General features: G+C 43.9%; 1 protein-coding gene across 3 annotated transcripts; it reads left to right on the forward strand.

Moving 5' to 3' along the window:
- Positions 1–988: 988 nt before the first annotated feature.
- LOC127580478 (calcitonin gene-related peptide) lies at positions 989–11,560 on the forward strand. Of its 3 annotated transcripts, XM_052034008.1 has the most exons (5): positions 989–1,095; positions 1,251–1,455; positions 1,826–2,023; positions 5,810–5,944; positions 11,081–11,560. In XM_052034008.1, the coding sequence occupies exons 2-5, from the start codon at positions 1,358–1,360 to the stop codon at positions 11,268–11,270; spliced, it is 621 nt and encodes a 206-aa protein (XP_051889968.1). In that variant the 5' UTR covers positions 989–1,095; positions 1,251–1,357; the 3' UTR covers positions 11,271–11,560. The 3 variants fall into 3 exon arrangements, with proteins under 3 accessions (XP_051889968.1, XP_051889970.1, XP_051889969.1); XM_052034010.1 differs by lacking the exon at positions 989–1,095 and having other exon boundaries at positions 1,180–1,455; positions 1,922–2,023; XM_052034009.1 differs by lacking the exon at positions 989–1,095 and having other exon boundaries at positions 1,336–1,455; positions 1,735–2,023.
- Positions 11,561–13,884: the final 2,324 nt, after the last annotated feature.

Here is a 13,884-nt window from a genome sequence, read left to right on the forward strand (position 1 = left end):
ATATGGTCACAGGGAGAACATGCAAACTCCGCACAGACAGTGCCAGAGGTTGGGGTTGAATGTGAGTCACTGGAGCTGTGAAGAAGTAGCTCTGCCATCTCCACCACCTTGCCATCCTTCTGTATATTGCTGCCCTTTCTCCTTTAACACGGGAGGGAAGACTAACATTCAAAAATTTTAAAAGGATCTGAAGAGCAACTTCTTCACTCAGAGAGTGGTGGGTACGTGGAGTGAGCTGCCAGAGGAAGCTGTACAGGCAGGTACAATTACACTGTTTAAAAGATATTTGGACAGGAACATGGAGAGATAAGATTTAGCGGGATATGGGCCAAATGCAGGCAAATGGGACTACCTCAGGTGGGCAACTTGGTTGGCATAAGACCATAAGATATTGGAGCAGAATTAGGCCATTCAGCCCATCGAGTCTGCTCTGCCATTCAATCATGGCTGATTTTTTTTTCAGCTCCATTCTCCTGCCTTCTCCCTGTAACCCTTCACCCCCTTTCCAATCAAGAACCTATCAGCCTCTGCCTTAAATACACCCAATGACTTGGCCGCCACAGCCCTCTGTGGCAATGAATTCCACAGATTCACCACCCCATGGCTGTAGAAATTCCTCCTCTTCTCAGTTTGAAAGGGACGTCCCTTTATTCTGAGGCTGTGCCCTCGGATCCCAGACTTTCCTACTGATGGAAACATCCTCTCCACGTCCACTCTATCCAGGCCTTTCAGTATTTGGTCTCAATGAGATTCCGCCCCCCCCCCCACCCACCCCATCGTCCTTCTGAACGAGGTGGACATGCATGGACGATTTGGGCCGAAGGGCCTGCTTCCGTGCCGTCACTCTATGTCACCATGAACTTGTGGAGGAAAACGCGACGTTTTAAATCCTCCCTCAATCTTCTTGAGGCTGTCCTGTAACCAGACAATGGTATCAGTTGGTTCGTAACTTAACGAGGTCGGTGGTGTTGAGTAGATAGGGAGACTTGAGCTTGTTCAATTGTTTGCATTATTCCTCGAGGGTTTACTTGACGTTGGTGCTGTCTTTTAACTGCAGTTGTAAACTCTATAAAGTGGCTGTTGGAAATGAATCAGGTACCGAGCTCTCCAATTGCAACGACTGCTGTATTGGTCGAGGTTGGACTGACGTAGTACAACACTATCTATCAGTGGGCGCCACTGTTGATGAGTTGACGCCTGGGTTTTAACCAGGGCACTGACCCAATTCTCCCCCCTGCTTTTACCTATAGGGGATTTATCAAGTGAAATTCCCTAACTGGATGTCTCTTCAGTAGGCTGACGTCAAAATAACACCGAGAGGCGCCGGGCTTTAAAAGACCAGAGGCACTCGCCAGCAATGGGAAACAAGGCAAGAGAGCCAAACCCCAGCGTGCTGTCGAGAGAAGGGGACTCGAGAGTTTCTGAATCCCAGCTGAGGTCTTGGCGCTGCTCCCTGTAAGTAGCAAACCGAGAAGCTAACACAACCTCGTCCAAACTGAACTCCCTCTCAACATGCACCCCTCTATTCGGATCCGCGTCCAGTTCCCTTCTCTCCTATTTTTAGATCAGGTCCCCCACTCAGTGAAAGATATCCCACATCATACCTTAGAAAGTTAACGATATTTTCGTTGTTTGCGGGCATGTTAACGAAAATGTGCTTCGTTGTATATTGTGAGTATCCTCAGCAGTCTGAGGAACTAATAATTGAAATGACTGTCGAATTTGATTTTGCAGATCGGAAATAACCCAAAGTCTAGAGTAACCCTTAACATTCAATGCATGCAGCTAGAATCCGCATTATAACCTGCTTCTTCGCCTTTAACAGTCACCTGGGTACGGTAGGAACTGTTCCAGCGCAAGTTAAGGAGGTTTGCAGTGTGTCGCTGAAAGTTTCTCCCAACATCTTCCTGCTTGTTTGTAGCTCCGCGTTTAAAGTCATGCACTATCTGAAACTCTCCACCGTCCTCCTCGTCGTCTCTGTGTCCCTCAGCTCGCTGGACGGATTACAGGCTGTCCCAAGCAGGTCTGTGTGCATTATTACCACGTTTACTGGATGATATTTTCAACGATGGTGGTTAACATGAATACCGTTGCTAGTGTTAATACGCTATTGATGTTTTGAATGGGGTAACTCTTTAGCTATTGCCAATAGAAACCTGAATACATCATTTTCTCGTTAGCAGCATAAGCATTGGTGCAAACGGAAATTTAACAGCAAGCCAATTGCGCTTTCTGAAACCACTCCGGGTCAGAGCCTCGGGAACGTCTGTTAATGATATTACAATATTACACGATGTAGTAATGATATTGTGTGAGTGCAGTTACATCGTTCTTACGGGCTTTTGTATCTTTTAAACTGGCGCACTGGTCTTAAGAGATACAGAAACATTTCAACAAGGATAATCTTAATAGTTTCAATTAATTCAACATCGGGCAGAGAACATAGAACACTAAGGCACAGTACGGCCCACAATGTTGTGCCGACATTTTATCCTGCTCTAAGATCTATCTAACCCTTCCCTACCACATAGACCCCATTTCTTTATCATTCATGTGTCTATCTAATGGGGGCAGATACATTAGTTTCTTAAATGTCCCTAATGTATCTGCCCCCACCACCTCTGGCGGCAGTGCATTCCACGCACCCACCACTCTCTGTGTAAAAAAACTTACCCCTGACATCCCCCTTATACCTTCCTCCAGTCACCTTAAAATTATGCCCCCTCCTGTTAGCCATTGTCGCCCTGGGAAAAAGTCTCTGACTGTCCACTCGATCTATGCCTCTTATCATCTTGTACACCTCTATCAAGTCACCTCTCATCTTCCTTCTCTCCAAAGAGAAAACCCCAGCTCGCTCAACCTATTCTCATAAGACATGGTCTCCAATCCAGGCAGCATCCTGGTAAATCTCCTTTGCACCCTCTCCAAAGCTTCCGCATCCTTCCTATCATTCCCATTATTTCCAGGTACAAGTCAGTAACTACCTGAAACCCTCCAACTTTCTCCTTTTTTTTGACTGGAATTATTACTGCACTTAAACTTGAAACAAAGCTTTATGAACACTTCCAGGGAAATTAGTTTGATTCACTGTTTTTTTTAAAAAAAATGATGGGTTATATGGAGGTTTAAATGGAGATGCTCACTGGTATTGTCGGGGACCAACGCAGTGCTTGAATGCAATATCAAACATTTGCTCTTCATTTACAACACTGTTATATCCAACCTTCTCCTTGTATCTGTGCCAGCTTTGCCTCAGTGGTGGCATTCCAGAGGACCAGAAGGTCTTTGGTTCAAGTCTCTTAAGCGTTGCTTCTATTACTCACCCTGGCATCCACCACTCTCTGTGTATAAACAAAAGTTGCTTCACAAATCTCCTTTAAGCTTTCCCCCTCTCACCTTAAACCTATGCCCTCTATAATTTGACATTTCCACCCTAGGAAACAGACTCTGACTGCTTACCCTGTCTATGCCTCTCATAACTTTATACACATCTATCAGGTCTGCCCTCAGCCTTCAAAGCTCAAGAGAAAACAATTCAAGTTTGTCCAACCTCTTGTCTCTCCCGCGATGATTATGCCATAATAAGTTCAATACAGTACTGAGGGAGTTCTGCACTGACAAAAGTGATAACAGCTGGTGAGACTTGGCTGGCTGTAAACGACTTCAAGGCAACTCTCAAAGCCAGTGCCATATTATCAAGTCATTAATCTTATTGCTTTTAGTGGAACTTTCCTTTAAATTGTTCGCGCCCCCCCCCCTCCTTTCAAAAGGATTTCAATAGCTGTGAAGCACCGAGATCAAAATAAATACCAAATGAAAACAGAGCATTCTGGAAATGCTCAGCAGGTCAGGCAGCATCTGTGCAAGAGAAACAGAGTTCATGTTTCGGTCGAAGATTCCTCATCAATCCTGCAGAAGTATTATGAGATTTACAAACCTCTGAAGTGAAGCATTTACACTGTTTCTCCTTCCACCGATGCTACTTGACTTTATGAGTGCTTCCAGCATCTTCTCCTGTTATTTGAGATTTCCAGCATCTGTAGTTTTTGATTTTCGTAAATAAATGCAAATTGCTTTTTCCTGTTGTTTCAATCTGTTGTCTCACTTAGCAGTGAAGTGGCTCTGACCATGTATATTTTATGAGAAAGAAGTTGCAAATGTGTTGCAGCCAGGGTTTAATGCCTTACTCATTTGACACCAGACCTGCCAATGCATTACTCCCTCCACAATACTACAACACGGGGTTTGGGCTTAATCCTCCAAAATAGGACATTAACCCACAATCCTCTGATTCTCTGAAATGCAAGTGCAGCCACAGTGACCAGGATATATCAGGATGTTCCCTTGCATTATTTTAACTTTAAAAACTAAGTCAATCAAAATTAAGGATGTGCCTTAAAATTGGGAAGCAAGATACTGACATTGAAGAGTAAGTTCATTGCAAACTCACAAGGGGAGCTGGCCACCTTCCCAGGAGCGCTCCAAAGACGGGAGGTCGATGGTACAACAGGACGGTGACCTCAGTCTCTGTGATATTCTAGCAGTAAACAGAGCATCTCCCTGAATCCTGCTTTCCTTCATTTTGCTGAAGGTTTTTCTGCATCTTGTAGGAGACTTCTTTTTGCTGCAATTGAGGTAGGAAATGCGTAATGAATGCTCTTGACCACTTTGAGGTCCGTGGATGCGTTTATCAAAGAAAAGTATATACTTAAAAAGTTAATTAAAATGTATAAGGAAATATATCTTTTCATATCAAGTTTTAAATAGAATTTATAATTTTTATTGAACTGCACTGGAAAACTTGGATTACTTGTGTAATACATGGAACATAGAACACTACAGCACAGTACAGGCCCTTCAGCCCACAATGTTGTGCCGACATTTTATCCTGCTCTAAGATCTATCCATCCTTTCCCTCCCACATAGCCCCCTATTTTTCTATCATTCATGTGTCTATCTAAGAGTCTCTTAAATGTCCCTAATGTATCTGCCCCCACAACCTCTGCCGGCAGTACGTTCCATGCACCCACCACTCTCTGTGTAAAAAAACTTACCCCTGACATCCCCCTTATACTTTCCTCCAATCACCTTAAAATGATATCCCCTCATGTCCCCTTGTAATCCAGGGGAGGTGTTGATAAAGATATTTGTCTAATGTTTCACAGAGTGGAGACTGATAAGATGATACCGTGCCTGGTGTATCACACTCCAAAAAATGAACATCTTGCATTTATTTGGTGCCTCTGACATGGTAACATCTTCCGTGCTGTGCCACAGGGCTAAAAATAGGCAAAGGTTGACACTGAATGAGTTGTTAGGCATGGGAACCATGTACTTGATCAAAGAGGTGGGTTTTAAGCATCATTTTAAAGGGACGGAGAAAGATAGAGAGGCAGAGAGGTTTACTGGATGGGCTTGAAGTGTAGATGGTTAAAGGCATGGCCTCCAATGGTGGTGTAACGAAAGGAAGGGATGCAAGAAATAAAGGAACAAAGATTTCTCTGTGAGCCTGAAGAAGATTACAACCACGCTGATGGTCATAGAAGGGTTTGAACAAGAGGGCTAAGAATAGTTTAAGTTGAGGTAATAGAGACTTGAGCACAGGAGTGACATGTTCACGGATCATGGTTTTCCTCAGGAGAGTCTGGATGTGTTAAGCGTTATGGGGAAGGGGCAGTAGCTGGGAACTCAGAGAGTCAAGTTTGACAGGAACAAAAGCTCAAGAAAATACTCTTCTCCAAGCAGCAGCAGCCGAAGTACTTCCTGCTCTTTGTTTTCTTATTTTGTTTATTGTTTGTCATCTAATCAGGTACTCGGTTGTTCCCAGTGACCCAGGGACTGAGCTCTCTGAGTGGGACTCCTGGCAGATCCCGGGGCTGAGGAAGAGGTCTCCCACTGGCTGGTCAGCTGCTTTCCCTGCGCAAGAGCTTCTTAAGGCAAAAAGGTATCTTCACCACATCCTGCCCGATCCTGAATAGCCTTCTTCTCAAGTAGCTGCTTGCACTTCACTGTACAGCATCCTGATCAAATGTTGGGGGTGAGAAGGACCTACAGAAGCTGGAAATCTGAGACAACGGACAAAACGTACTGGTCAGCCAGTTGGAGGGATGGGTTAACATTTCAGTTCTACACCCAACTTCATAGCTGAAATTATGAAATATAAGCGCACACATTCACAAGGTAGGGCAGGGGAGAGAACAGTAGGCCTGTACTGTGCAGAGTTCTGATTTCCAAATTAAGAAAGGGCTCTGAAGAAAATGCAAAATAAAAAGGCACAGAAAGAGGCCACTGAGCCCATTGAGTCCATGCCCATTCCCAATGGAGCAATCCCATCAGCCCCATCTTCCTCTACTGATTGCCCTACAACCTATCCCATCTCACATCCCCATCCATTCCGGGTTGACTCCTTTCAGAACATAAACATGAGAACAGTCGGAAATAGGAGCAGAAGTAGGTCCACTTCCACTTTCAGTACCTCCAATGATCTACAAAACCCTCCAGAGGAGAGAATTCCAGAGATCCACCACCCTTTGCCACTTACCTACGCCAGGAGGGAACTTACAGTAGCCAATCTACACACCAGCACGTCTTTGGGATGTGGGAGGGAATGGAGAATGCGGGGGAAACCCACGCAGTCACGAGGAGAGCGTGCCGACTCCACACAGAGAGAGCATCCAAGGTTGGGATCGAACCCGGGTCCCAGGAGCCGTGAGCAGCAACGTTGACTGAATCCCTACAGAACGACAAAAGGTTGAACATAATGTGGCTCCATTCCCCAGGAAGGAGAGGGCCAGGGAGTTGACCTAATAATGGCCTTGATTGTTATGAACTTTTTGTTAGGGGAAATGTAGAGCGGATGTTTCTGTTGTGGAACAGTTCAATAGCGGCTGCTCAAATTTAAGAGAGTTACCAGATACACAAGAAATATTAAACATGAGACTGTAGCTACTTCACTGCTCCAGTGACCCAGGTGCTGACCTTTGATGCTGTCTGTATGGAGTTTACATGTTCTTCCTGTGACTGCCTGGGTTTCCTCTGGGTGCTCCAGTTTCCTCCCACACCCAAAAGACGTGCAGGTTGGTAGGCTAATCGGTCACTGTGAATTGCCCCTGGTGTATGTGGGTGGTAGAATCTGGAATGGATGGGGAGCATGAAATGGGGTTAGTGGTGGGTGATGGTTTCCATTGATTTGATGGGCTAAAAAGGGCATGTTTCCGTGCTCTATGACAGTGACTCTATGATTTCTCTAACACAGGCGCTGGTAGACTTAGCAAAGATGCACTTAACAGGAAAGGAGATAAGAACACAAGAAATAGGAGCAGGAGTGGGCCATCTGGCCCATCGAGCCTGCTCTGCCATTAAGATCATGGTTGATCATGACGTGGACTCAGATCCACCTACCTGCCTTTTCACCATAACCCTTAATTCCCCTACGATGCAAAAATCTACCTGTGTCTTAAATATATTTGATGAGGTAGCCTCTACTACTTTCCTGGGCAGAGAATTCCATAGATTCACTACTCCCTGGGAAAAGCAGTTTTTCCTCATTTCCATCCTAAATCTACTCCCTGGAATCTTGAGTCCATGTCCCCTAGTTCTAGTCTCACCTACCAGTGGAAACAACCTTCCTGCCTCTATCTTACCTATCCCTTTCATAATTTTATATGTTTCTATAAGATCCCCTGTCATTCTTCTAAATTCCAGTGAGTATAGTCCCAGGTGACTCAATCTCTCCTCATAGGCTAACCCCCTCATCGCCGGAATCAACCTGGTGAACCTCCTCTGCATCACCTCCAAAGCCAGTATATCCTTCCTCAAGTAAGGAGACCAGAACTGCATGCAGTACTCCAGGTGCAGCCTCACCAGTACCCTGTACAATTGCAGCATAACCTCCCTGCTCTTAAATTCAATCCCTCTAGCAATGAAGGCCAACATTCCATTTGCCTTCTTGATAACCTGTTTCACCTGCTAACCAACCTCTTGCGATTCATGCACAAGCACTCCCGAGTCCCTCTGCACAACAGCATGCTGCAATCTTTCACCATTTAAATAATAATTTGGATAAGTAGGATATATTCACCAGATCAAACAAAATAGGCTGGGTGACCTTGTGGCGTATAAAACACCAGGCTAGACTAGCTAAGTTACCTGTGCCTTGCCCAATATATTCTCTGCAATTCTACCTGCATAAACAATGCTGAATTATAAAGCCAAAATAATAAAGTATATGAGAGCAAGTTTGGATACTGATCAACTCCATCTTCAATATTATGTTCAGTTCTGGCAATGAAATGAGAAATGCTCACACATGGGAAGTAATTTGCAGAAGAGACATCAGATTAATCCCTCTTTTCAGAAGTCAAGTTAGGTGCCGAACTCTAGTTTTTTTTTAATTATACTGTTGAGACGGCACCACATATTTGGTTACTGTCTAACAGTGTGCAAGTTGCTTATGACTTGCATCTCCTCACCCACTCTGCTGCCACATCCACTAGCTCCCCTGCCCACAACACCCCCTCAATACACACACAAGCACTCTCAAGGTGAGAGTTCAGCTCTGTATTTCAAGAACGTGAGATAAGCGGGAGTCGTAGAAATTTAGTGCTTCTAGTGTAAACAATGGTAAAGGAAGAGTTGCTCTATTTTATTGTTGTATTACAGTAGCTTTTTCCTGTGTTATTTCCTGATTAACTACTCCAATATAATTTACAACAAAATGCAATAGCATTTCCTTTCCAAGATCATTTTTGAGGGAATTCAGAGAAATTAAAATGGTAACTTATTAGCCAGTTGCTATATTAAAAAAAACTCATGTAGCCTGCATACAGTGCATTATTGCCAGTGCATGAAATTGAGATGTTAAATTAATAACCAACAAAGCAACTACGTGCAGAACTATGAAGTCAAATCAGCTTATTTAGGGAAAGTTGTACTTGAACTGTGTGGTGCTGTGCTTACACCACAGCTTGAAAATGCCAGTGAGATACATACCCAGTGAATAGAAATATTTTGATATCAACCCCTACTGTTAGAAGTTTAATTGAGAAGCTAAAAAGCTTTCATTCTAGAAAGCAAGAAAACATGTTAGTTGACTTAATTGTGAAATACAAGGATAAATAGTTGGAAAAAATTAATATAATTTAGGATATTAATTCAGACTAAATTCTGAGGCTAGGACAAGGAAACATATATACAGCCCTACTTCACACAAAAAGTGATTAATGCTATCCAAAAGAGGCAGAAACCCAAGATGTGTTTAAAGACTAATAGGATATCACATTGGGAGCATTGATGCCTTTCTAAGTAATAGATTTAAGCTGGAAAGAAAGGAATACCTCGATATCTTGAAATATGACCTGTAAAGGGGAAAGATAATGATCCACAGCACAGACCTGGCACCCCTGGTTTTGAACAGGATGCTCTTGGTTCTCTGATTATCCCAGGGCTTGACCTCCACATGCCCGGTTGGAAAACAGGCATCCATAAAAAAGCTGCTGAATGGAGCCTGCTTGTCACACTTAGTGTATTCACGAGGTGTGTAATCAGATAAAGTGAGCATATCTCAGTGGGAAATGGTGAAGAGATTTGTAAAGTTAACCTGAATCAATTCTGGGATGTCTCCTTTTTAATAGTATGCAGTAATATTTAGTGATCATGGGGTTTGCAGAAAAATCTGCAATTTAGATTCTCACTCTCACAGCTGAAGAAATATTGAGTGGTGTCTGTGAGACTGGAAGAAAGAGTGATTTTAAAATATTGCCAAATATTTTTACATTCAAGTCAAAAAGAATATTTTAAATTTAAAACAGCTACAATAATATCAAATTATTTTATATTTATTGTTTTAATAGTGCTTTCATGTTGCTATACATGTTTAGCCGTTCAGAACAGCCTTACAATCAATCAATTGGGCATTGGTTTACAGGGCTTTATGAAGCCCCCAGTGACACGTCTACCCCTTCAGATTTCATATTGAGTAAGACTGGGTTGTCATTTATCAAGTTGCTTTGAATCGCAGACCTCTCTTCCTGAAGGGAAAATCTAACATTAACGGCACTGCTAAAGGAGCCATTCCGGTGCCCACAACCTTTCACCCAATATTATTTTTGACAACATTTCCCTGACATTTGGACAATGTTGCGACACAACCTTTATGTTGGACTTACAGCTCAGTAAATGAGCAGCACAAGTTCCTGGTAGGTTGCCCATTGACATTGCCAAATCACAGTCTCTTCTATAAGTTCTATACCTGGAACTGAGACAACAATCTACTGGAAACACTCAGCGGGTCAGGCAGCATCTGTGGAAGGAGAAATGTATCTACATATGGGAGGGAAATTAGGAAAACCATTTCCCTATAAAATCCAGGATAAATTTGCAACTGTTAGTGTAACGCTATTACAGCGCCAGCGACCCGGGTACAATTCTCGCCACTGTCTGTGAGGAGTTTGTACGTTCTCCCCGTGTCTGTGTGGGTTTCCTCCGGGTGCTCCGGTTTCCTCCCACATTCCAAAGACGTATGGGTTAGGAAGTTGTGGGCGTGCTATGTTGGCACCGGAAGCATGGCGACACTTGTGTGCTGCCCCCCAGAACACTCTACGCAAAAGATGCACTTCACTGTGTGTTTTGATGTACGTGTGACTAATAAAGATATCTTATGGGCTGTGGATGTTGGGACATTTGAAGACTTAGTCTAGATATTTACATTTTAGTTTGATCAGCATATCAATGGATAGGGAATAAAGGTGAATATGTAGAGCTGAGGTACTGACCTGGCAGGATTGAACTGAACTCTGGGAGACGCTAAAGGGACAAATAGCCTGTTCCTAAACCTAACCTTCCTCTTGTGCTGTTGAATCATGTTACAATGGTGGGTGTGTTTTTGTTGTACTAGAATGGTTATTTCTTGATTAACCACTCCAATGTAACTGAATATAATCTAACATAGCTGATATATATATATCTAATATAACTGAATATAAACAGACCTAGTGTGGGCCAAAGGGCTGTTGCTATCCTGTACTGTTCTATGTTGTATAAGTTCTCTAATGGAACCTATGTACTTAATTTACTCTTGCAGCTTCCGTGTGAAGAAGAGGAAGTGCAACACTGCCACCTGCGTGACGCAACGCCTAGTGGACTTTTTGAGTCGTTCCAACACCAATCTGGGTGCCTTTTACACACCAACAAATGTGGGTTCAAACACTTATGGCAAGAGAGACAGCATGGGACTGTACAGCAGAGAATTCCTCAGTTATCTCCAACGCTAGAACACGGAGCAATCCTGGGTCATTTTCTTAAAGTTAGTAGGTTCTTGCTATAGCTCCAGTCTCAGTAGAGGATGAAAGTGCTCATCTGTTTTAGAATTTCAAGCAGTTGTGCTCTGTTTCACTGTTCCTGGCTGTTTTTGCTTTGGAACAACTGTATGGATACGACCAGGTTTTTTGCTTTATGTAAGAAGTTCCCTGCATGTTTTTAATTTAAAGAAACCTGCTGGTACTACATGAATTATCTGTAATAACTAAGTTATTTGGATTCTATTAAAGACAAATATTGAGAACTTTTTTTTTAAAAAGCTGGACTATATTTGTATTTCTGTGCAGATAACCTTGTTGTACAGGTGTGAAGTACACATTTGCCATACACTAAGGTGCATGACGTGTGCAGAAGCCCACTATTCTGCTTAGAAATTCTTGAACCAGACAGCAGAGAAATGTGTGTGTCTGCCATCCATTTCACTGGTGTAGTATGCACTCTCTCAATCTTTAAGACAGACATGACACAAATTGGTAAGAGATGGGATTCACTGGTGCAGAAGCATTTTCTTGAGTGTTACCAAGTAAAGAAAACACTGAGCATAGATGAGCTTCATTCTACTTTCTTTATTAGGAACTAACCAGCCATCAGGACACTGGGTTGCTGCACCATGCCAAATAGGAAGAACCCTCAGGCTACAGCTGCATCTCCACTCCATTGATAAGACTTGAGGGCTCACTGTAATCAATAGCACTCTTGAATTTCACAGACCTACAGGGCTTTAAGTATCGAATGATCAAATTACTTGCAAAGGATTGCTTCATTCCTGTCTCCAGGAGTGTGAGCTTTAAGTCATTTAATCCCGAAGACAGCCAATGAATAGGTTATCACTCAGTCAGTAAGCATGGATTTGAGCTCTCACCAGGTTATCAGCAGGCACCAGTAATTCTTCCCGAGCAGCATGCTCTTCAGAAACCAGGCATTCCCAACTGTTTCAAACTTCACTCCATTGTTTTGTAGTATCCTTAAGGTCGATAGCAATGATTCAATAATTTTCTCAGCGTGTTTTCTTTGAGGAGGTAACCAAAAGGGTCGATGAGGGCAGGGCAGTAGATGTTGTCTACATGGACTTTAGCGAGACCTTTGACAAGGTCCCTCGTGGCAGGCTAGTCTGGAAGGTTAGATCACGTGGGATCCAGGGGGAGATAGTGGATTGGGTTCATAATTGGCTCAGTGGTAGGAAGCAGAAGGTGATGGTTGAGGGTTGTTTCTTGGACTGGAGGCCTGTGTCTTGTGGTGTGACACAGGGGTCGGTGCTGGGACCCTTGTTGTTTGTAATTTACATAAACGATTTGGATGCGAATGTACAAGGCATGGTTAGTAAGTCTGCGGATGATACTAAAATAGGTGGTGTCGTAGACAGTGTAGAAGGGTATGAAAAATTACAGAGGGATCTTGATCAGCTAGGGATGTGGGCTGAGGATTGGCAAATGGCTTTCAATCCAGATAAATGTGAGGTATTGAATTTTGGGAGATCAAACCAGGGTAGGACTAAAACAGAGAATGGTAGGGCCCTGGGGAGTGTTATGGAACAGAGCGGCCGAGGAGTGCAAGTGCATAGTTTGCTGAAAGTGGCATCCCAGGTAGACAGGGCAGTGAAGAAGCCGTTTGGCATGCTGGTCTTCATCAGTCAGGGCACTGAGTTTAGGAGTTGGGAAGTTATGTTGCAGTTATATAAGATGTTGGTGAGGCCGCACTTGGTGTATTGTGTACAGTTTTGGTCGCACTGTTATAGGAAAGATGTTATTACATTAAACTAGAAAGATTTACCAGCATGTTGCCTGGACTTGGGGGCCTGAGTTACAAGGAGAGATTGCGTAGACAAGGCCTTTATTCCCTGGAACATAGGAGATTGAGGGGTGATCTGATAGAGGTATATAAGATCATGAGGGGCATAGACAGGGTGAAAGCACATAGTCTTCCACCGGGAGGGGGTGTTAAAAACAAGAGGGCATAGATTTAAGATCAGAAGCGAGAGATTTAAAAGGGGCATCAGGGGCAGCTTCTTCACGCAAAAGGTGAACTGCCGGGAATAGTGGTTGAGGTGGGCACATTAGCAACATTTAAACGCCATCCAGATAAGTACATAGATAGGAGAGGTTTAGAGGGCTATGGGGCAAACATGGGCAGATGGGACTTGCTCACTGGGCAACACAACGGCATGGACCAGTTGGGCCGAAGGACCTGTTTCCATGCTGGAAGACTTTATGGCATGCATGTGAGAATTGGGCCTGGATTAACATACACAGTTCAACATAGCGTCATGCAGCACAGAAACAGACCCTTCGGCCCGACATGTCTATGCCGCCCTTCCACCTCTCTACACTAATCCCATTTAGCCGCATCGATTTGTGCTTCACCCTGCCGTGTGCGCACCCTTCTCGCATTGCCCAGTCCACTCCAATCGCCCTGCTTCACCCCGCGGCCGACTGCTGCTGCTCCTTCCCTGCCTAGTCGCCCTTTCGCTCCGTCCATCCCTGCTCCTGGTTCACCCTACACGGTCCGCTCGGGCCACACCCCGGCGTCTCCCTTTCAGGTCCGCCTGAGTCATCCCGCCGATTTCTCCCT

Source organism: Pristis pectinata, chromosome 19, assembly GCF_009764475.1.
Source record: "Pristis pectinata isolate sPriPec2 chromosome 19, sPriPec2.1.pri, whole genome shotgun sequence".
NCBI lineage: Eukaryota > Metazoa > Chordata > Chondrichthyes > Rhinopristiformes > Pristidae > Pristis > Pristis pectinata.

Bases quoted from the DNA above. Each gene is read 5' to 3' on its own strand.
- LOC127580478 (XM_052034008.1), top strand. From the start codon at position 1,358: ATGGGAAACAAGGCAAGAGAGCCAAACCCCAGCGTGCTGTCGAGAGAA. The intron at 1,456-1,825 runs GTAAGTAGCAAA...CGCCTTTAACAG, and splicing joins AGGTCTTGGCGCTGCTCCCT to TCACCTGGGTACGGTAGGAA. The intron at 2,024-5,809 runs GTCTGTGTGCAT...TCATCTAATCAG, and splicing joins TTACAGGCTGTCCCAAGCAG to GTACTCGGTTGTTCCCAGTG.